Source organism: Podarcis raffonei, chromosome 1, assembly GCF_027172205.1.
Source record: "Podarcis raffonei isolate rPodRaf1 chromosome 1, rPodRaf1.pri, whole genome shotgun sequence".
Classification (NCBI taxonomy): Eukaryota; Metazoa; Chordata; class Lepidosauria; order Squamata; family Lacertidae; genus Podarcis; species Podarcis raffonei.
The window spans coordinates 130,758,773-130,781,733 of record NC_070602.1 but is presented as its reverse complement, the minus strand read 5'-3'; the positions used below and the strand labels follow the sequence as shown (position 1 = coordinate 130,781,733).

At 43.4% G+C, this 22,961-nt stretch overlaps 1 protein-coding gene across 1 annotated transcript in view; it reads left to right on the top strand.

Moving 5' to 3' along the window:
* Window positions 1–22,961, top strand: part of KIAA2012 (KIAA2012 ortholog) — a 98,538-nt gene that overhangs the window by 44,515 nt on the left and 31,062 nt on the right. Inside the window, exons 13-14 of the mRNA XM_053376843.1 lie at window positions 5,111–5,186; window positions 6,653–6,811. Of these exons, the coding sequence (XP_053232818.1) occupies window positions 5,111–5,186; window positions 6,653–6,811 (235 nt within the window). The remainder of the gene's footprint in view (window positions 1–5,110; window positions 5,187–6,652; window positions 6,812–22,961) is intronic.

The window sequence follows — 22,961 nt, the reverse complement described above, 5'->3', positions numbered from 1 at the left end:
GGCTGAAGCCTTAAGGTATGTCTCTGCTTTGGAAAATAGCTTCTCTGTATGGGGAGTTTAGCACTCTCAAGAAACCTACCAAACAAAGGCAGGGTGTGTCTGTCTACACTACAAATTAAACCCAAATGAAACAGCCTCAGACCTGTTTAATGGAAATGGATCTCTAGCAAGGGAAAGTCAGGCATTGAAGTTCTGTGTAGGAGCCAATGATCTGTACCACAAATTCCCGGCGTCTTCACAAAACTAAAGCTGCAAAATGGTCCTTATGACAATGAAACCACTTCTTGGTTCCTTGTCTTGTATAGCAGTTGCACTAAATTCTATGAAATCTATATTATTGTCTTGTATTCTTATGGCTTACAGGGCTGATGGACGCCTGAATTGGAGAAAGTGTGTTGTTGATACGTTTGGTAAATTTTCTTAATCTCATGTTGTAAAAGCTGGTTTCGCATTTCCAGAATCAGGATCTGTTAGTCTGGAAAACTAAATTCCAGGTCTTGCTCTCCTAGCATAGATTCCGTCTTGCGGGGTGTGAGTGGGGATTATTATTATTATTTTACTACAATTTATTAAAAAAGAAAGAAAGAAAGAAGAAGAAAAATAAAGAAAAAGTAGTTGAGGTTTCAAAAAAAAAAACTTCCAAACATTCTCATTGTACGTTATCTGTTAAATACACTTTTACCGCACTTATTTCTTCTATTTTTTTATCATATTTCTATGTAAATTGTCAACTACCTTTATATACTACAAGGCTCATTCTAGGTCTGCCAGGAGATTACACTTTATACCATTGTTCTTCATATATTCTTTAAATATCCTCCATTCCTTGTGGGCTTTTTGTTTTGTTTGGCCTCTAACTCTTCCCCTCATCTTTGCTAGCTTCAAGTATTCTACCATTAATGTTTGCCGGTCTCCTATATTAGGTGTTTTAGTATTTCTCCAAAAAATACTAAAAAAAAGATTTAAAATAACATTTTAAAAAAAGACCAGAAATATTTCTTTTAAGTATATTGCCAACTGAGAAAGGAAAATCGAAAAGACCATTGTTCATGTATGGGGTAACGGCGGCCAGAATTTTAGTGGCAAGAAATTGAAAGGGGGGGGGCATTATTTTATTTTTTTAGAAAACTGGTTTATTTCTTAGGAACAGAGGAAGCTGCCTTACTCCAGGGCGGAGAGACAGCAGACCCAATCCATACATTCAGAGCACATGTCTCCCACCCAAAGAATCCTTGGAACGGTATTGTGTGGGGGGGAATTGTAGCTCTGTGAGGGAGAAACTACAGATTCTCTGGGGGGAAATTTTGTGGCTTTGTTTTGTTTTTGTTTTGTTTTGTTTAAAAAAAAGATTTTTATTGATACAGCAAGAAAAAAGAAAAAACCACAAATACCAAATTACACACAGGAATAACCATAGACACATAATTTTCTTAGCAAACAATAAAACATATATTGGTCTTAACACTAAAGACCCAACCTCCCGCCTATTCCATATTTCGATTTCGTATTACTTATTGCCCGTACGCACTTTTATCATAATTAAACTTTTTCTTAATAGATCTAATTTCTTATATCTACCTTGCAACTATTACTGAACTTCCTCGAATGCTGCAACAGAATTTAAACTACTATATTTATTTTTCAGATATTCTTTGAAAACCTCCCATTTTGGAACAAATTCCTGTTTTGATTTATTCTTTATTTTTTCTGATAGACCATCTAATTCGGCATATTCTGTCAGCTTTTGGATCCAATCTTGTATAGAGGGGATTTCATTACTCTTCCATTTTGCCGCGATCAGAACTCTTTTTTCGTGGCTTCGAAGATGCATTGAATGTGCTTTAAATCTACGGTGCAGATCTGGCCCCCTCTAGCACAAGTGTCGTCTGGTCCTCTAGCGACGAATGGTCTTCCCCATCACTTGCCGCCCCCTGATCATTTTAATGGGAGGTGCCAGGGCTTGAGTTCGAAAGCTGCCACATGCAAGGCACAAAGCCTGGCCTCTCCTCTCCTAGCAACCTTGCGGAAGACACCTTTCATTCACGGCCCGTAAAACGTTGTCAACAAGATCAGAGCTGAAGGAGAAGGTCCTCAGGACTTTCCCCCAAAAGGCCTCACTTTGGAAAAGTATTTCTGTTCTGGATTCTGTTCTGGAGTAAGGAAAATGAGATTATCCACCCTTCCCTGCATTGGCCACTGCCCCCAGATGTTTCTTTCATCGCTTCTCAATATGTCTCTTCCTTCCTTCATCTATCAGCAACCTCATTTGCTCATTTTCTTGTCACTGCCGGTTCTTACCCCAAGGAGAAAGTGTTATGCAATCATGAGATGAGCAGAACAAGGAAGGAGACAGTCTAGCGACTTGCGCTCAGGCGACTAGAAGCTGTCGGCTCCTAAATTCTAATCGGGCACCGATCTCCCCGGAGCCATGTCTTCTCGCCTCGCTAGGCTCACCTAGATAAGCTAAGTTTTGGGATGGGGTGGTTTCCGCCCCCCCTCCTCTGAACAATCCCTTGCCAAGGCAGTAGGAAAACCCCTGCGAGTTAGAAGGAACATTTCTTTAATCAGGTGTCAGCTCTGATGGAAAGATGGAAAGGTAAGAGTCGGCTGGAAAATTAAAAAGGGAACCGCCTTTTCTTTGGTGGGAGAGTAAAAGGACATGTTGTGAATTTCGAATCCAGGATTGGAGATGGCGGGAAATAAATTATTATTATTAATAACAATTAAAAGTTTTCATCTGCAGACCTCAGGGCAGTCCAGAGCATAAAACTACAAGATAAAAACACAAAATACATACGGTAATAAAAACAGGAACGAAACAAAACTCTCTGTGGGTGTTGGGGAGATTCACCCACAAAGGGCCACGCTGATAATAATATTTATTTATTTATGTATTTATTTATACACACACACACACACACACACACACACACATATATATATATATACACACACACCGCCTATATGGCTGGGTTTCCCCAGCCACTCTGGGTGGCTCCCAACAGAATACGAAGAAGAAGAAAAAGAAGAAGAAGAAGAAAAGCGAAAAAAGATCAAACATTAAAAACTTCCCTAAACAAGGCCGCCTTCAGGTATCTTCTAATCTTCTAAAAGTCAGATAGTTGTTTATTTCCTTGACATCTGATGGGAGGGCATTCCACAGGGTAGGCGCCACTACCGAGAAGGCCCTCTGCCTGGTTCCCTGTAACTTGGCTTCTTGCAATGAGGGAACCGCCAGAAGGCCCTCGGCACTGGATCTCAGGGTCCAGGTTGAATGACAGGGGTGGAGATGTTCCTTCAGGTATACTGGACCGAGGCCTTTAGGGCTTTAAAGGTCAGCACCAACACTTTGAATTGTGCTCGGAAACGTATTGAGAGCCAATGTAGACCGGTGTTATATGGTCTTGGCGGCCACTCCCAGTCACTGGTCTAGCTGGCCGGGCTCCCCCCTGTACGGACGGGTGGATGTCGCAACAAAGCCTCACTTGGCTCCAGTGGCACGGGATTGGCTGGCTGAGTGGGCTCACTCCCCCTGCCCCCTGCCCAGTGCACACCCACCTGGTGGCGTCAACGGTGTTGTAAATAAAATCTGCCCTTATTCCCTTATGGGAGACACAAGAACCCTTATAGAGTCCTTTGTAGGTTCTCCATCGGTAGGAGAAAATAACAGAGGCAAACCAGAGAATATTGAGAAGCAAAAGCAGCTAGTAAGCCTGATCTTTATTGAACTGTTGCAACAGGGTGCTCCCCTCACACGCAGAAAAGGAGGAGGACCCAGAACAAAGGTGTACCCGCCCTTTTTAATTTAACATTTTAAATTCCCTTCCCTAGAGCTCAAAACCACCCCTCCATACATCACAGAAGGGGTGTAACCCAAGATCACACCCCACAAACATCATACCTACATCACAGAAAAGGCGGTCTACAACAGAAATTTGAATGTTGTTGTTTTTCCTGTCTGCCACGTTATCTGATAACGCCTTATCTGATTGCCTTTCCTGGTAGTCTGCCCATTTCTTTGAGATGGTGATTACCCAATTCCTGAGACAATGGGAAGGTTCCCTCGCCCCCTCCCTCCTTGCAGAGAAAACATTTGGTCAAAATGGTTTCAGGACGGTCTTCCTGTGCTGCTCCAGACATGTGGTCCCCATATCTATGTACGTGCTTGATTGGTACATTTATGAACATTTATTATATATGTTGTTGTTTAGTCGTTTAGTCATGTACGACTCTTCGTGACCCCATGGACCAGAGCACGCCAGGCACTTCTGTCTTCCACTGCCTCCCGCAGTTTGGTCAAACTCATGCTGGTAGCTTCGAGAACACTATCCAACCATCTCGTCCTCCGTCGTCCCCTTCTCCTTGTGCCCTCCATCTTTCCCAACATCAGGGTCTTTTCCAGGGAGTCTTCTCTTCTCATGAGGTGGCCAAAGTATTGGAGCCTCAGCTTCACGATCTGTCCTTGCAGTGAGCACTCAGGGCTGATTTCCTTCAGAATGGATAGGTTTGATCTTGCAGTCCACGGGACTCTCAAGAGTCTCCTCCAGCACCATAATTCAAAAGCATCAATTCTTCGGTGATCAGCCTTCTTTATGGTCCAGCTCTCACTTCCATACATCACTACTGGGAAAACCATGGCGTTAACTATACGAACCTTTGTTGGCAAGGTGATGTCTCTGCTTTTTAAGATGCTGTCTAGTTTTGCCATCGCCTTTCTCCCAAGGAGCAGTTGTCTTTTAATTTCGTGACTGCTTTCACCATCTGCAGTAATCATGGAGCCCAAGAAAGTAAAATCTCTCACTGCCTCCATTTCTTCCCCTTCTATTTGCCAGGAGGTGATGGGACCAGTGGCCATGATCTTCCTTTTTTTGATGTTTTTTGATGTTTTTTATATATAGAAGACCTTAATTTTATTTATTACAGTGGCCCAGCGGGTTCTCGTCACCCTCCATGCCTGGGCAGCGTCAAACGATGCTGCGTTGCTGCTCTTGGGCACAAGATGCTAGGCTCTCACAAAGCAACAATTACTAAAGAGGCGGAAGGTTGCTGTAACCCTCCATGGTAAAACTTGACAGATTTTATAACTAACTGTGGCTTCTCTTTTTCAAAGGAACCCCTGAAAAGGCAACAAGCAGGGGAGCTGCGAGGGAACCAGCACAGCACAGGAAATGAGCAAAGCACCATGGGTAAATTTGCCAGGGTTTTACCTGTGTTATAAGAAAAAAAACCTGCTCCTTTCCCCTGATGGGGTATCCAAGAGCCTGTATAGAGTCCTTAAGTGGGTTCCCTATCGGTAGGAGAAAATAACAGAGGCCAACCAGAAAATATAGAGAAGCAAAGCAGCTAGTAAGCCTGATCTTTATTCAAGGAACTCTTGCAGCAGGGTCCCTACTCACCACACGCAGGAGGGAGGAGAACCCTGAACAGTGTACGCAAGCCCTTATATAGACTCTTGAAATTGCCCACCCTGTAGCCCAAGACCACCACCCCAAAACATCATACATACATCACAGAAGGAGGCGGTCTACAGCAGTAATCCTGTCTGCCAGGGTACCTGATAATGGTCACTGATTGCATTACCTGGGCAGCCTGGCCATTCTTTTGTGATGATCTGAATCCAGGTCATGGGCTCACCCTATTCATACACAAATACGCCCTTAAGACAGGATTTGCAAGCAAAAATCAATGGGGAGCCTTTCCCCATTTCTTCCCTCCTTGCTGAGAAATATATTGAGGTCAATTTGGGAGAGTCAAAATGGCCTTCCTGTACTATTTCAGACACATGGTTTTATATAGTTATGCGTGTGTTTGCCTTTATGAACATTTGTTTTATATTTGAGACCTCAGAATTCTTATAACACCTGCTCAGGTTAATAATAATGATAATAATAATAATAATAATAATAATAATAATAATAATAATAATAATAATAATAATTATTATTTATACCCCGTCCATCTGGCTGAGTTTCCCCAGCCACTCTGGGCGGCTCCCAATCAAGTGTTAAAAACAATACAGCATTAAATATTAAAAACTTCCCTAATCAGGGCTGCCTTCACATGTCTTTTAAAGAGAAGATAGCTGCTTATTTCCTTCACATCTGAAGGGAGGGCATTCCACAGGGAGGGTGCCACTACCGAGAAGGCTCTCTGTCTGGTTCCCTGTAACCTCACTTCTTGCTATGAGGAAACCGCCAGAAGGCCCTTGGCGCTGGATCTCAGTGTCTGGGCTGAACGATGGGGGTGGAGATGCTCCTTCAGGTATACTGGGCCGAGGCCGTTTAGGGCTTTAAAGATCAGCACCAACACTTTGAATTGTGCTTGGAAACGTACTGGGAGCCAATGCAGATCTCTCAGGACCGGTGTTATGTGGTCCTGGCGGCCGCTCCCAGTCACCAGTCTAGCTGCCGCATTCTGGATTAATTGCAGTTTCCGGGTCACCTTCAAGGGTAGCCCCACGTAGAGCGCATTGCAGTAGTCCAAGCGGGAGATAACCAGAGCATGCACCACCCTGGCGAGACAGTCTGCAGGCAGGTAGGGTCTCAGCCTGCGTACCAGGTGGAGCTGGTAGAAAGCTGCCCTGGACACAGAATGCTTTCTCCGAATATCAAAAAAGGATGACTGACGCCATTTCCCTGTGCTTCTGCATCAGGGGATGAGAGAGCTCTGGCTGAATCCAGAAAGGGGGACCAGAAAAGTCAAAATGGCCTCTGCGGGAACAGACATCTCGTGCAGCGTAAGGAGAAGGGACTCTCCAGCTTGCCACCAACAGACAGCAGAAAGGAGAAGGATGTTGGCCACTTCTTACAAGGTACTCCAGTTTCTACACACTTTAAGAGATAAAATACCTGCACCAGAGATGGGGAGAGGCGTATGGTTGGGATGACATTATAATGAGGTAGCAACGGAGCCAAGTGCGAAAACTGTCAACAGTTTATCCATTTATGTGAATAGAGGAATAAATTTAGCGGGATGTGTCGGGTTTAAAGAATTCCTTCTTCTCCCTTCTAGAAGTTACCTCAAGTGTCATCTGTTTTGTAAAATCCATCACCCACACACCCCATCTAGCTTTCTAGTGTGGTTTGTCTGTACATAAAGGACTAAACTGCTTAATGTGTTTTGCTTAACTTTATGCACTTCTAACACATAAAGTTATTTTTTCTTTATGAAGACAGTTGTGGCTTTCCATGAAAACTAGTCACAGGCAAATAATTTTTTGTCACTCAGTTGTCATGTTTGTGACTGGTGTGAAGGTATTTCTCAGTCAGAAAGATGTTCTCAACCCAGCCATTTGATGTTTGATATTTTAATTAGGCCTGTTGCCAATGTAAACTCGATAAAAGCTGAGTGCGTTGATCCTTCCGCCCTTCTGTGCCTCAGCTGGGTGAAATGAAAATACTGAGCAAAGTTCAATTGAGAGTTTTCTCTTCTTTGTCCGCTAATCAGGCCTTTATGCATGGAGAAATTGAATTTATTTGATTTGTCCATCCCTATTTGAGGCATCCCCTTCATGGATCACTGCCTTGCCGTGGCGAAGGGGCTTGAAGAACTCAGAGAAGCTATGAACTACGCCGAGCAGGGCACACAAGATGAACAGGTCATAGTGGAGAGTTTTGACCAAACGTGATCCACCTGGAGGAGGAACCGGCAAGCCACTCCAGTATCCTTGCCAAGAAAACTCCATGGACAAAGACAACAGGCATATAAAAGTTATGACGCTGGAAGATGAGCCCCTCAGGTCGGAAGGCGTCCAACATGCTACTGGGGAAGAGCGGAGGGCAAGTACAAGTAGATCCAGAGCTGATGAAGCGGCTGGGCCAAAGCCGAAAGGACGCTCAGTTGCGGATATGCCTGGAAGCGAAAGGAAAGTCCAATGCTGTAAAGAAAAATATTGCATAGGAACCTGGAATGTAAGAACCATGAACCTGGGTAAGTTGGAGGTGGTCAAAAATGAGATGGCAAGAATAAATATTGACATCCTGGGCATCAGTGAACTAAAATGGACGGGAATGGGCGAATTCAGTTCGGATGACCATCACATCTACTACTGTGGGCAAGAAACCCGTAAAAGAAATGGAGTGGCCCTCATAGTCAACAAAAGAGTGGCGAAAGCTGTACTGGGATGCAATCTCAAAAATGATAGAATGATCTCGATACGAATCCAAGGCAGACCTTTTAACATCACAGTAATCCAAGTTTATGCACCAACCACTGGTGCTGAAGAAACTGAAATAGACCAATTCTATGAAGACTTACAAGACCTTATAGAAGTGACACCAAAGAAGGATGTTCTTCTCATTATAGGGGATTGGAATGCTAAAGTAGGGAATCAAGAGATAAAAGGAACAACTGGCAAGTTTGGCCTTGGAGATCAAAACGAAGCAGGGCAAAGGCTAATAGAGTTCTGTCAAGAGAACAAGCTGGTCATCACAAACACGCTTTTCCAACAACACAAGAGACGACTCTACACATGGACATCACCAGATGGGCAGTATCGAAATCAGATTGATTATATTCTCTGCAGCCAAAGATGGAGAAGCTCTATACAGTCAGCAAAAACAAGACCTGGAGCTGACTGTGGCTCAGATCATCAGCTTCTTATAGCAAAATTCAAGCTTAAACTGAAGAAAGTAGGAAAAACCACTGGGCCGGTAAGATACAATCTAAGTCAAATCCCTTATGAATACACAGTGGAAGTGACGAACAGGTTTAAGGATTTAGATTTGGTGGACAGAGTGCCTGAAGAACTATGGATGGAGGCTCGTAACATTGTACAGGAGGCAGCAACGAAAACCATCCCAATGAAAAGGAAATGCAAGAAAGCAAAGTGGCTGTCCAATGAGGCCTTACAAATAGCGGGGGAGAGAAGGCAAGCAAAATGCGAGGGACATAGTGAAAGATACAGGAAATTGAATGCAGATTTCCAAAGAATAGCAAGGAGAGACAAGAAGGCCTTCTTAAACGAGCAATGCAAACAAATAGAGGAAAACAACAGAATAGGAAGAACCAGAGATCTGTTCAAGAAAATTGGAGATATGAAAGGAACATTTCGTACAAAGATTACCATAATAAAGGACAAAAGTGGTAAGGACCTAACAGAAGCAGAAGACATCAAGAAGAGGTGGCAAGAATACACAGAGGAATTATACCAGAAAGATATGGATGTCTCGTACACCCCAGGTAGTGTGGTTGCTGACCTTGAGCCAGACATCCTGGAAAGTGAAGTCAAATGGGCCTTAGAAAGCACTGCAAATAACAAGGCCAGTGGAAGTGATGGTATTCCAGCTGAACTATTTAAAATTTTAAAAGATGATGCTGTTAAGGTGCTACACTCAATATGCCAGCAAATTTGGAAAACTCAGCAGTGGCCAGAAGATTGGAGAAGATCAGTCTACATCCCAATCCCAAAGAAGGGCAGTGCCAAAGAATGCTCCAACTACCGCACAATTGCACTCATTTCACACGCTAGCAAGGTTATGCTTAAAATTCTACAAGGAAGGCTCAAACAGTATGTGGATCGAGAACTCCCAGAAGTGCAAGCTGGATTTAGAAGAGGCAGAGGAACCAGAGACCAAATTGCAAACATGCGCTGGATTATGGAGAAAGCTAGAGAGTTCCAGAAAGACATCTACTTCTGCTTCATTGACTATGCAAAAGCCTTTGACTGTGTCGACCACAGCAAACTATGGCGAGTTCTTAAAGAAATGGGAGTGCCTGATCACCTCATCTGTCTCCTGAGAAATCTCTATGTGGGACAAGAAGCTACAGTTAGAACTGGATATGGAACAACTGATTGGTTCAAAATTGGGAAAGGCGTACGACAAGGCTGTATTTTGTCTCCCTGCTTATTTAATTTATACGCAGAATACATCATGCGAAAGGCTGGGCTGGATGAATCCCAAGCTGGAATTAAGATTGCCGGAAGAAATATCAACAACCTCAGATATGCAGATGACACAACCTTGATGGCAGAAAGTGAGGAGGAATTAAAGAACCTTTTAATGAGGGTGAAAGAGGAGAGCGCAAAATATGGTCTGAGGCTCAACATCAAAAAAACGAAGATCATGGCCACTGGTCCCATCACCTCCTGGCAAATAGAAGGGGAAGAAATGGAGGCAGTGAGAGATTTTACTTTCTTGGGCTCCATGATCACTGCAGATGGTGACAGCAGCCACAAAATTAAAAGACGCCTGCTTCTTGGGAGAAGGGCAATGACAGGCCTAGACAGCATCTTGAGAAGTAGAGACGTCACCTTGCCAACAAAGGTCCGTATAGTTAAAGCCATGGTTTTCCCAGTAGTGATGTATGGAAGTGAGAGCTGGACCATAAAGAAGGCTGATCGCCGAAGAATTGATGCTTTTGAATTATGGTGCTGGAGAAGACTCTTGAGAGTCCCATGGACTGCAAGAAGATCAAACGCATCCATTCTTAATGAAATCAGCCCTGAGTGCTCACTGGAAGGACAGTTCGTGAAGCTGAGGCTCCAGTACTTTGGCCACCTCATGAGAAGAGAAGACTCCCTGGAGAAGACACTGATGCTGGGAAAGATGGAGGGCACAAGGAGAAGGGGGCGACAGAGGATGAGATGGTTGGATAGTGTTCTCGAAGCCACAAACATGAGTCTGACCAAACTGCGGGAGGTAGTGGAGGACAGAGGTGCCTGGCGTGCTCTGGTCCATGGGGTCACGAAGAGTCGGACACGACTAAACGACTAAACAACAACAAAATTTGAGGCATCTTGGTTGGAATTCTATATTTCTCACTAGAGTGCAAAGGGTCTTTAATGAGCAAATTAATGCAGAGTCACAATGGCTTAGAGAGAAGTCTTTCTGTGTCTGCTCTTGCGATGATTCTTTCACATCAGCTTAATAGTGTTTCTACAGGTCTGTAGGGACTGACACTACAATGCTTGAATAATTTCCTTATTCTCCTTCCTGTGGTATAATGTTGTTCTCGTTTGCTAATGATCTTTTCAGAGCAGTGTCCTCTAGCTCTCTCAGAGGCCTTGCATTTTACAAAACCAGGATGAAAATTCAGGCTGGATCAAACAAATGCAGAGTTCAGTGGACCAGCTCTGCCTTACCTCTCTACTCAATAACAATAACAATAACAACAACAACAACAACAAATTTATTTATATGCTACCCATCTGACTGGGTTGCCCCAGCCACTCCGATTATTAAACACACAATAAAAGATCAAACATTAAAAAACCTCCCAGTACTGTCTTATAAAAGTCAGGGAGTCGTTTATTTCCTTGACATCTGATGGGAGGGCGTTCACAAGGCGGGCACCACTACCGAGAAGGCCCTGTAACCTCACTTCTCGCAGGAAGGGAACCGCCAGAAAGCCCTCGGCACTGGACCTCAGTGTCCAAGCTGAACGATCAGGGCTGAGATGCTCCTTCAGGTATGCAGGGCCAAAGCCTACTCTCTAGAGGCTAGTCTGCAGGCAAACAGATCTTCCACTATTATGTACTGAAGTTCTCACCCTAGGCCAGCAGGGGGATACTGTAGATAGTTCAGGTCCACATATGCAAATAAGGGATCGAAAGTGACGTTCAGTGATTGGATAGTTACAGAAAGTTGTTACAGTTATGTGGTAAAGGTAAAGGTAAAGGTACCCCTGCCCGTACGGGCCAGTCTTGACAGACTCTGGGGTTGTGCGCCCATCTCACTTAAGAGGCCAGGGGCCAGCGCTGTCCGGAGACACTTCCGGGTCACGTGGCCAGCGTGACAAAGCTGCATCTGGCGAGCCAGCGCAGCACACGGAAACGCCGTTTACCTTCCCGCCAGTAAGCGGTCCCTATTTATCTACTTGCACCCGGGGGTGCTTTCGAACTGCTAGGTTGGCAGGCGCTAGGACCGAGCAACAGGAGCGCACCCCGCCGCGGGGATTCGAACTGCCGACCTTTCAATCGGCAAGCCCTAGGCGCTGAGGCTTTTACCCACAGCGCCACCCGCGTCCCACAGTTATGTGGTACTGGAGCTCTATATAAGCAGGCTGACTGAACCCTTCAGTTCAGTTCTGTTCTGGCCTGTGATTAAACAAGAGCTGTTTGAAGAATCGCTGTGTTGTCTGATATGTTCACCCACGACTTAACATCCACTGATAAAGAATTTTTGTGCAAAAAGTGTCCACATAAGTGCATGTTTTCAACTGCTTTGCTCCTACCAGGTATATGCAACGTTTGCCAAGCAAGCGCTCCTAGCAGTGACTTCCCAGAACATGTACACATGGTGTAGTACATGCCCTTTGCCGCGCATCCTGTGTTAAAAAGGCCCTTGATTCACACTGACCACCTAGGTAAAAATGCCGTTCCATCGTTTATTTTCAGTTTTGATTTGGGATCGTAAGAGTGGCTACCCAAGGATCCTTCCCAAATCAAGACAGAGCATGTCTCCCCGCCCTCCCTTCTTGCACAAAAAGAGATCCCAGCTAGCTTCAAGGAAGATGCTCAATTAAGGCCGTGAGGATGCGCCTCTGGGTAATTACTTTGATCACAATTTGCTTGCCGGAAGTTTAAAGAGCCTGGGCAAGAGGGAAATCAAACAAATGCAGCTCTTCATGGTTTCCACTTTGAGGAGATGTTGAGGATGGAATTATTAGGAAACTGCTTGGTGGAAGCGGTGCAAGGAACATGAGAGGGCACACTGCTGTACAGAACAGCTGAAAAAAATATATATCTCCATGCCAACAAGACCTAGATTGCAGAGTCGAGGGCCATTAAAAGTTTCCTGTCTTCGCAAGGCTGGATGCAATTCAGCTTTCTCGGTCGCTTATTATGATTTTAGCTAGGACAACAAAGGAAAAGCAAGCATATGATTTTGGTCTCTCTACATACCACCGGAGCCTTCTCAAAGAGCTGCATTTCAAAAAGTTATTTGGGGGAACCTATACCCCTTAAACTGCACTGGCACTTAATTCAGATAACCTCTCATGGCATTTCTGCTGTGGATTTGCAACTCAAGATGACCATGTTGTTGTTGTTCAGTCGTTTAGTCGTGTCCGACTCTTCGTGACCCCCTGGACCAAAGCACGCCAGCACTCCTGTCTTCCACTGCCTCCCGCAGTTTGGTCAAACTCTTGCTGGTAGCTTCAAGAACACTATCCAACCATCTCGTCCTCTGTTGTCCTCTTCTCCTTGTGCCTCCATCTTTCCCAACATCAGGGTCTTTTCCAGGGAGTCTTCTCTTCTCATGAGGTGGCCAAAATATTGGAGCTTCAGCTTCAGGATCTGTCCTTCCAGTGAGCACTCAGGGCTGATTTCCTTCAGAATGGGTCGGTTTGATCTTCTTGCAGTCCACGGGACTCTCAAGAGTCTCCTCCAGCACCATAATTCAAAAGCATCAATTCTTTGGCAATCAGCCTTCTTTATGGTCCAGCTCTCACTTCCATACATCACTACTGGGAAAACCATAGCTTTTACTATACGGACCTTTGTTGGCAAGGTGATGTCTCTGCTTTTTAAGATGCTGTCTAGGTTTGTCATTGCTTTTCTCCCAAGGCGTCTTTTAATGTTCTGGCTGCTGTCACCATCTGCAGTGATCATGGAACCCAAGAAAGTAAAATCTTTCACTGCCTCCATTTCTTCCCCTTCTATTTGCCAGGAGGTGATGAGCCCAGTGGCCATGATCTTAGTTTTTTTTTTTTTTTTGATGTTGAGCTTCAAACCATATTTTGCGCTCTCCTCTTTCACCCTCATTAAAAGGTTCTTTAATTCCTCCTCACTTTCTGCCATCAAGGTTGTGTCATCGGCATATCTGAGGTTGTTGATATTTCTTCCGGCAATCTTAGCCTCCCCTGAAAAGCTTTCCGATGTGATATTAAGTGATTTGAAGGCTGTATGGCTATTTAATCTGCTTCACACATCCAATTTATTATTTGTTGTGGTGGTCAGGAAGGGGTGAATGTGTGCATGTGAACTGTGAACCACCCAACCTTGTTCTGTGCAGCGTGGATTGCCTAATGCAATACACTACAACGGTGGTTGGATTTCAACTCTTAGCATTCCTGGTTATTGGCCTTTCTCGCTGGGGATTGGTTTGAACCCAGGTCCACTGTGCCCTACTCTTTAGTATACACATCCACAGGGTGATTTCTTACTTTGCTAACTCAGAACAAAGTTCAGGGACTAGACATAGAATATAGATTAAACGCCTGCCATGAATCAACTCCTTCTTTCCCAATTGCTCGGTGTATTTGATAAAGATTTTAGCCACCCCGCAGGCTCACAATTCCACCAAAAATCAGACGTTATCCAATTCACTCAAAAACGGTGCCAAACTGTTGCAAATTCTCCCCTGCAAGGTTTGGCGATAGAAACAAAAGGGTTTGTATCATAGGTCAAAAAATCAGCCCTCAACACCTTAACCCGTGGAGAAACATTTTTGCAAAAAAAAATCCCTAGCCCGCGGGGGTCACAATTCCACCAAAAATCTGACGTTATCCAATTCACTCAAAAACGGTGCCAAAGTGTTGCAAATTCTCCCCTGCAAGGTCTGGCAGTGGAATCAGCACGTTTTATCATAGACCAAAAAAAATCAGCCCTCGGCGCCTTAATCCGCAGAAAAACATTTTTTTAAAAAAAAAATCCCTAACCCACGGGGTCACAATTTCACCAAAAATCTGATGTTGTGCGTTGGCGGTTTTTTCAAAAAAATTCCTAAAGCCTGGTTTGGGGAGTGGGGGACTGATAGAATTTAGAATAAACAAGGAACAAATAAATAAATAAATTAGTCATAACCAGTCTAAAGCAATCTGAGAGAGGGTGGGGGAGGCAGCAGAATGAAAGGAAACTGATTCCAATCTTCCAATCTGGGCTGTTGTCCAAGTCTATCGTCTGAAGTTTAATGACGCAGCAACTCCCAAGTTGTTAAATTATTCCAATCCGAGCTGTTGCCCAAGCTTTTTGTTTCAGATTTAATAACATAGTAGCTTCCACATTGTTAAGTTGTTACTGTAAATTGTTGAGCACACTGTTTGCAATATTACAATGTAAATGCCCCACCAGAGATACTACCTCTCCTCTAACACCCCATCCAAGCCTAGGTATAGAACAGGGAAATTAAGATTCAAGTTTCCAGTGGCTGTAATTATTATCATTATGATCATTTATGATCATTTATGATCATTTATGATCATTTATTATTATTATTTATACACAGCGCATCTGGCTGGGTTTCCCCAGCTACTCTGGGTGGCTCCCAACAGAATATTAAAAACACGATAAAACATCAAACGTTAAAAGCTTCCCTAAACAGGGCTGCCTTCAGATGTCTTCTAAAAGTCAGATACATTGGTTTCTTCAATTATTTTTGACTTAAATAAAAGGACCCAAAAAGAATTGAGGGACCAAAAGAAAGAAACAGAAAAATTAAAAGAAGAAGTAAAAGATCTAAACAAAACGCAAGATCAATTATGGGATAATTTAGCCATGACAGAAATGCGTCAGAAACAACTCAACTTAAAATTTAGAGGTGTTGCAGAAGAAGTAAATGAAAACATAAGAGAAAAATATAAAAGAACATAAAAGAAGAACAAGTAGTGTATACAATAGAAAGTGCGTTCAGGATAAGAGGGAAAACAATTAAGTCAAAAAAAATCCCTGGTGACTGCTTAGTAATATTTAGTTCTCTTGAAATGAAGAACATAATACTAAGAACAAGCTACAAAAGAAAGTTAGTGATTGGAGGCCGTCCAATTACTATCTTTAAAGAAATTCCAATCAGGATTCTGCGCAAAAGGGAAGGATACAGACAATTAACAAGTGTCCTGAAGAGAAACACAATACAGTACAAATGGGAATTCCCAAAAGGGATTTCCTTTTTTTATAAGAATAAAAAGTTCAAGTTGACAGACATACAAGAAGCAGGAAAGTTTTTGAGAAGATATGAAAAGGACTTGGGTAAAGAAGAAGAAAGACATGGAGGAGGAGAAAGGGACATAGAGGAGAGGAGGGGGAGAGGAGGGAAAGAGGTTGAAGAGGAAAGGAGGGGAGGGGAGGCGGAGGAAGAAGCGGAAGATACGGGATCAGGGGAGGAGGAGGAGGAGGGGGAAGACGTGGAGACTATTGGAAACAGAAGTACTAGAATTTAAATTAGAAACTAGGATAAAGTGTAGTTAGTCATAATCTGAAATGACCCTCAAGTTTTTGTCTTGGAATGTGAACGGCTTTAACGAAAAGTCCAAGAGAAATAAATTTGAGAAAATAATAAAGAAAAAAAAACATTGATGTGATTTGTTGCCAAGAAACACATGTTGCCAAAAAACACAAACATATTTTAATAAATAAAAAGTTGGGAATAGAATTTATCAATTCAGATTCTAAGAAAAAAAGAGGGGTAGTAATCTATGTGAAAGAGAAATTAGAACCTAAATTAATATGTAAGGACGAGGAAGGAAGAATTCTAGGAGTACAAATTAACTACCAGGGAGAAAAACTTAACGTGGTAACGGTCTATGCCCCAAATACAAACAAAACGGAGTTTTTTAAAAAACTGGAACAAGTTTTACTAGATTTAGAGAATAACAAATTGGTCCTGCTTGGAGACCTAAATGGAGTGCCGACACCAGAAATAGATAGAAGCCCGAAAAAGAAGAATTTAAATCAAGGGAAACTTCCGAGACCGTTTAATGACCTTGAGGAAAATTTAGATTTAATAGATATATGGAGACACAAGAATCCTATAACAAAACAATTCACTCACTTTTCAGAGCCACATCAGAGCTGGAGTAGGCTGGATCAGATATGGATATCAAGAGAATTAACAATAAGAGTGTCGAAATGTGAGATACAACCTAGAACACTATCTGATCACAGCCCAATAATGTTACATTTAAATTGGAAGACCCAGGGTATGTACAGATGGAGAATGAACGATTATTTATTTGAAAAAGAAGAAGTGATTGAAAAAGCTAAAACCACCCTAAAAGACTATTTTGATTTAAATATCAATAAGGAGATAAATATGGATATAGTTTGGGATGCCAGTAAGGCAGTGTTAAGAGGTTTTTTGATACAACAAAATAGTCAAAGAAAAAAGGTGAGAGAACAAAAAAAAGAAGAGTTAATTATCCAATTAAGAGAATGTGAAAAGAACCTGATAGAGAAACCGAATGATGATTGGAACAAGCAATTGTATAAAATGTTACAAACACAATACTCAATATTAATAAATCAAGAGGTGGAATGGGGAATTAAGTTAATGAAACAAAAAATTTTCGAATCGGCAAACAAAACTGGAAAGCTTCTGGCGTGGCAACTGAGAAAAAGAAAGAAACTAAGTGTCATTAATAAAATAAAAGTAGAAGAACAAGTCCTGGAGGACCCTAATGAAATACAAAAGAGCTTCCTTAAGTTTTATGAAAACCTGTATAAAAGAGAAGAAGAAGATGCAATAGAAATAGGAAAATATCTAGAAGAAAATAGAATGAACAGCATATCGGAAGAGGAAAGAAATGCATTAAATAAACCCATAAAAGCAGAGGAAATTCAAGAGGCGATAAAGAGGATGAAACTGGGGAAAGCCCCAGGCCCAGATGGCTTATCGGCCAAGTACTATAAAGTCCTGGAAGAACTTATAACACCAGTGCTATGTGAAGTAATGAATGAGATTTTAAGAGGAGGAAGAATACCAGCGTCCTGGAAAGAGGCATACATTACGCTGATACCGAAACCGGACTCAGACAGACTTAATATTAAGAACTACAGACCGATTTCATTATTGAATAATGATTATAAGATCTTTGCAGACGTAATGGCGAGCCGTTTTAAAAAGTGTTCAGTTAATCTTATTCACAATGATCAGGCTGGTTTTCTACCTAATAGGCAAATAAAAGACAACATAAGACATACCATAAATATCATTGAATACTTAGAATGCAAAAATGAAATTCCCACAGTTTTAATGTTCATTGACGCCGAAAAGGCTTTTGACAATGTATCCTGGTGTTTTCTTATAAAATGTTTGGAAATGACAGGGATAGAGGGCACATTCCTGGAAGGAATAAAAGCAATTTATTCACAACAAAGTGCTAAATTAATTATTAATAACAATTTAACAGACTCCTTTGAAATTTCGAAGGGTACAAGACAGGGGTGCCCTCTGTCACCTCTTTTGTTTATTACGATGCTAGAGATAATCACAAATAAGATAAGGAAAACTCCAGAGATTCGCGGAATAAAAATTGGAGTGAAAGAATATAAATTGAAAGCATATGCCGACGATCTTATGTTGTCTTTGGAGGACCCAAAAGAGAGTGTCGGTAAGGTGTTAGACTTGCTAGAGGAATTTGGAAAATTATCTGGTTTTAAACTAAATAGAACAAAAACTAAAATGATGACTAAAAATCTGAAAGAAGAGGTAAAAAACCACCTTGAAACTCAGACTGGGATTAAAGTAACTAAAAAAGTAAAATATCTTGGAAACTGGCTAACGATAAAGAATATAAATCTGATGGAAGATAACTATACAACCACATGGAAATAAGGAAGGACCTGGATACTTGGAACAGAATAAAACTTTCTTGGTCGGGGAGAATGGCGGCTATTAAAATGAGTCTACTACCGAAATTGCTATTCCTATTCCAAAATATACCGATAATTAGGGGAACCTCAGTATTCAAAGACTGGCAGAAAATACTCTCTAGATTTATTTGGCAAGGAAAAAGACCAAGAATTAGATTCAAATTACTTACAGATCAAAGAGATAGGGGAGGATTCGCAGTTCCAAATTTAAAGTTGTATTATGAAGCCTCGTGTCTTTGTTGGGTTAAAGATTGGATTGTTATCAAAAATAAAGACCTGTTAGATCTAGAAGGATTTAATATAAGATTTGGTTGGCACTCTTACCTATGGCGCAACAAGGGAAAGGTTCATAAAGGATTTTCTAACCACATTTTTAGAGGACCACTGCTGGAAGTGTGGGAAAGAAATAAAAAATTATTGGAACAGAAGACCCCTTGGTGGCTATCGCCAATTGATATCCTGACAATAAAAGTCAGATACAGTGGTACCTCGGGTTACATACGCTTCAGGTTACATACGCTTCAGGTTACAGACTCCGCTAACCCAGAAATAGTGCTTCAGGTTAAGAACTTTGCTTCAGGATGAGAACAGAAATTGTGCTCCGGCGGCGCGGCAGCAGCAGGAGGAGGCCCCATTAGCTAAAGTGGTGCTTCAGGTTAAGAACAGTTTCAGGTTAAGTACGGACCTTCAGAACGAATTAAGTACTAACCCGAGGTACCACTGTAGTTGTTTATTTCCTTGACATCTGATGGGAGGGCGTTCCACAGGGTGGGCACCACCACCGAGAAGGCCCTCTGCCTGGTTCCCTGTAACCTCACTTCTCGTAGTGAGGGAAGCGCCAGAAGGCCCTTGGAGCTGGACCTCAGTGTCCGATGGGGGTGGAGACGCTCCTTCAGGTACACTGGGCCAAGTCAGAAATTAGTAGGAACATGACACTGCTCATTTTCATTAGAGGCATTTTAGATGTGCCTAGAAGCCTCTCTGGATGCATTTGTGTGATATATTCACCTATACAAAAACGTAATGTGCATTCCTGCCAGTGTAGGCTTTCATTTCACACTACTCCTGAGGAGTTCTTACTCAACCATCACTGAAAGCTCCCAAGGCAGTTTGCAACAACAAGAGGTGTGCGATTTGAAGGGAAACAAAGCCCAGCAAACCTTAGCATGGTGTTGGTGGGAGAGAAGTCTGGCAAATACGGGCTCGATTCTGCTCTCCTTGCCGCCGTTCCTTACGGCTGTGTGGTCTTCTTTGATACCGCTTTTGCACCTGTGCAAAGCAGATGAAAGGAATTGCCTAGAGAGCAAATCAATTCTCAGATCAGCCTCATACATCGGGAATCAAAGGCTGAGCAGGCCGAGAACGGAATGGCGTGGATGGATTTGCCCAGGCGATTTGCAGGGCGTATAAACTGCCAAGGGAAGAGCCTCTTATGTAGAGATTTTTGCTGCTTTCCCTGTGGTTAAGGCAATGCTGAAAACTATGTCAAGTTGATAACAGGGAAACCAGAACTGGGAAACAAATAGGAAACCCCTTCACCCGGACGGCATGTGTGGTGAGGAAAAGGTATAGATAATCCAGCCAATGGGAGGGTTTTCAAACCGGTATCTAGAAACAGCAGGATCTGGAATTCATCTAGATGGAGAGTCACATGTTGAGGACAAGAATTTCCAACATATATAAAAACATAATAAAACATTAAACATGAAAAAACTTCCATATACTGGGCTGTGTTCAGATATCTTCTAAAGGTTGTATAATATAGTTACTTATCTCCTTGGCTTGCGGGGGGGGGGAGTCACATGACTCCATACCCTCCAACATTTCTCTGATGAAAATAGGGACGTCCTAAGGAAAAGCAGGGTTGCGGGTGGCACTGTGGGTTAAACCAGAGAGCCTAGGACTTACTGATCAGAAGGTCGGTGGTTCGAATCCCCGTGACGGGGTGAGCTCCCGTTGCTCGGTCCCTGCTCCTGCCAACCTAGCAGTTCGAAAGCACATCAAAGTGCAAGTAGATAAATAGGTACCACTCCGGCGGGAAGGTAAATGGTGTTTCCGTGTGCTGCTCTGGTTCGCCAGAAGCGGCTTAGTCATGCTGGCCACATGACCCGGAAGCTGTACGCCGGCTCCCTCGGCCAGTAAAGCAAGATGAGCGCCTCAACCCCAGAGTCGGTCATGACTGGACCTAATGGTCAGGGGTCCCTTTACCTAAGGAAAAGCAGGGCATTCCTGGATCAAATCATGAAACTGGGACGGCTTCTGTAAATTTGGGACTGTCCCTGGAAAATAGGGGCACTTGGAGGGTCTGTCAAAATTGTTATCAATTGTATAGCCAAACTTATTTTGCCTCTCCTTACGTTAGGCTATAGGTAAAGGTAAATGGACCCTTGATCATTAGGTCCAGTTGTGACTGACTCTGGGGTTGCGGCGCTCATCTCACTTTACAGGCCAAGGGAGCCAGCATATAGCTTCCGGGTCATGTGGCCAGCATGACTAAGCCGCTTCTGGTGAACCAGAGCAGCGCACGGAAACACCATTTACCTTCCCACCGGAGCTATACCTATTTATTTACTTGCACTTTGACGTGCTTTCGAACTGCTAGGTTGGCAGGAGCAGGGACCGAGCAACGGGAGCTCACCCCGTCGCGGGGATTCGAACCGCCGACCTCCTGATCAGCAAGTCCTAGGCTCTGTGGTTTAACCCACAGCGCCACCCGCGTCCCAAGTTAGGCTATAGAGATATCTAATGTTTTGACCAAAACAGAAACGTCATTCTACTTCTGCAATGTCATATTGAGGCACGTGGCAAAAGATTAGTAGGATTTTATAATATTATATAATATGAGGCAACACCTTAAAATATATTGACGTTGATTTCCAGTGTAATTGGACCGAGACCGCTGTATAATATGCGTCAGGCTACAGCGAAGCAGTGGCAGATTTCTCCTCCTGCGCACTAAAGAAAAGAGGGCTGTGGGGGGGAGCCAAGGGAGCTTCTTTCTCTTAATCTGTGATTCTCTGGCATTTGTTAGCTAAACTGCTTAACTCCCCCAGCTCTCCATTGCTCACACCAGGGAAGTTCATAAAGTACACCTTTCCGCACAGCATGGGTTTTATCTTCCAGTTGATTTCTGCTTCTGAACTCCTCCATACACACAGGCGCAGAAATCCTTGTGAGTAAGCCCGTAACAACTCAACAGTTTCAGTTCTGAAAACTCCCTCCAGAGTTGTATCCAAAGAGCTCATTTTATGTTAGCTTTTTTTTTCCCCTTTCCCTTTTCTTCTTCTTTAGAAGCAAAAGAAGCAGCAAGGGAGGCGGGAATCCCAAAGATCTTAAACTGGCTTTTCTAGTGCTATTGATACAGAAGTGCAGGAGGTTTAAAACTCACGCAAGCCCCATAGCTTGCTGTCTTTCTAAGGTTGCGGACGACCTTCGCCTGCTCCATTTTGGCCCAAAGGCAACGTAGCTGAGATTGCGTAGACTTTTAGCCAGGGTATTTTTTCAGCTGGAACTTGCCAGAACTCAGTTCCGGCATATCTCACTGAGAGCCAGTGTGGTGTAGTGGTTAAGAGTGGTGGACTCGTAATCTGGTGAACTGGGTTCGCGTCTCCGCTCCTCCACATGCAGCTGCTGGGTGGCCTTGGGCTAGTCACACTTCTCTGAATTCTCTCAGCCCCACTCACCTCACAGAGTGTTTGCAGTGGGGGAGGAAGGGAAAGGAGAATGTTAGCTGCTTTGAGACTCCTTCGGGTAGTGATAAAGCCGGATATCAAATCCAAACTCTTCTCTTCTTCTTCTCAGGTGGGCACCATTGCCATTACAAGAGAACAAGGTTCATGGCAACTCTATTTCTAGGAAAATAGCTGTACTTTTAGCCAGCCAGGCTGGACCAGAAGTATCCATAGGGAGCTATAGCTCCCCAGCACTGGCTGCCAGCCACAAACTTCCCTGTAAACCACAGAGTACCCTCCTTCCCAAGATGGAGGTCTTCTTTCTTAAAAGGGGCGCGGGTGGCGCTGTGGTCTAAACCATTGAGCTGCTTGGGTTTGCCGATCAGAAGGTCGGTGGTTCGAATCCCTGCGACGGAGTGAGCTCCTGTTGCTTTGTCCCAGCGCCTGCCAACCAAGCAGTTCGAAAGCACACCAGTGCAAGTAGATAAATAGGTACCACTGCGGCGGGACGGTAAACAGCGTTTCCGTGCACTCTGGTTTCTGTCACGGTGTTCTGTTGCGCCAGAAGCGGTTTAGTCCTGCTGGCCACATGACCCAGAAAGCTGTCTGCAGACAAACGACAGCTCCCTTGGCCTGAAAGCGAGATGCATGCTGCAACCCCACAGTCGCCTTTGACTGGACTTAACCGCCCAGGGGTCCTTTACCTTTACCTTTTTACCTTCTTTCTTAAAACCACAGACAGTCTTCTGGCTTTGACACAC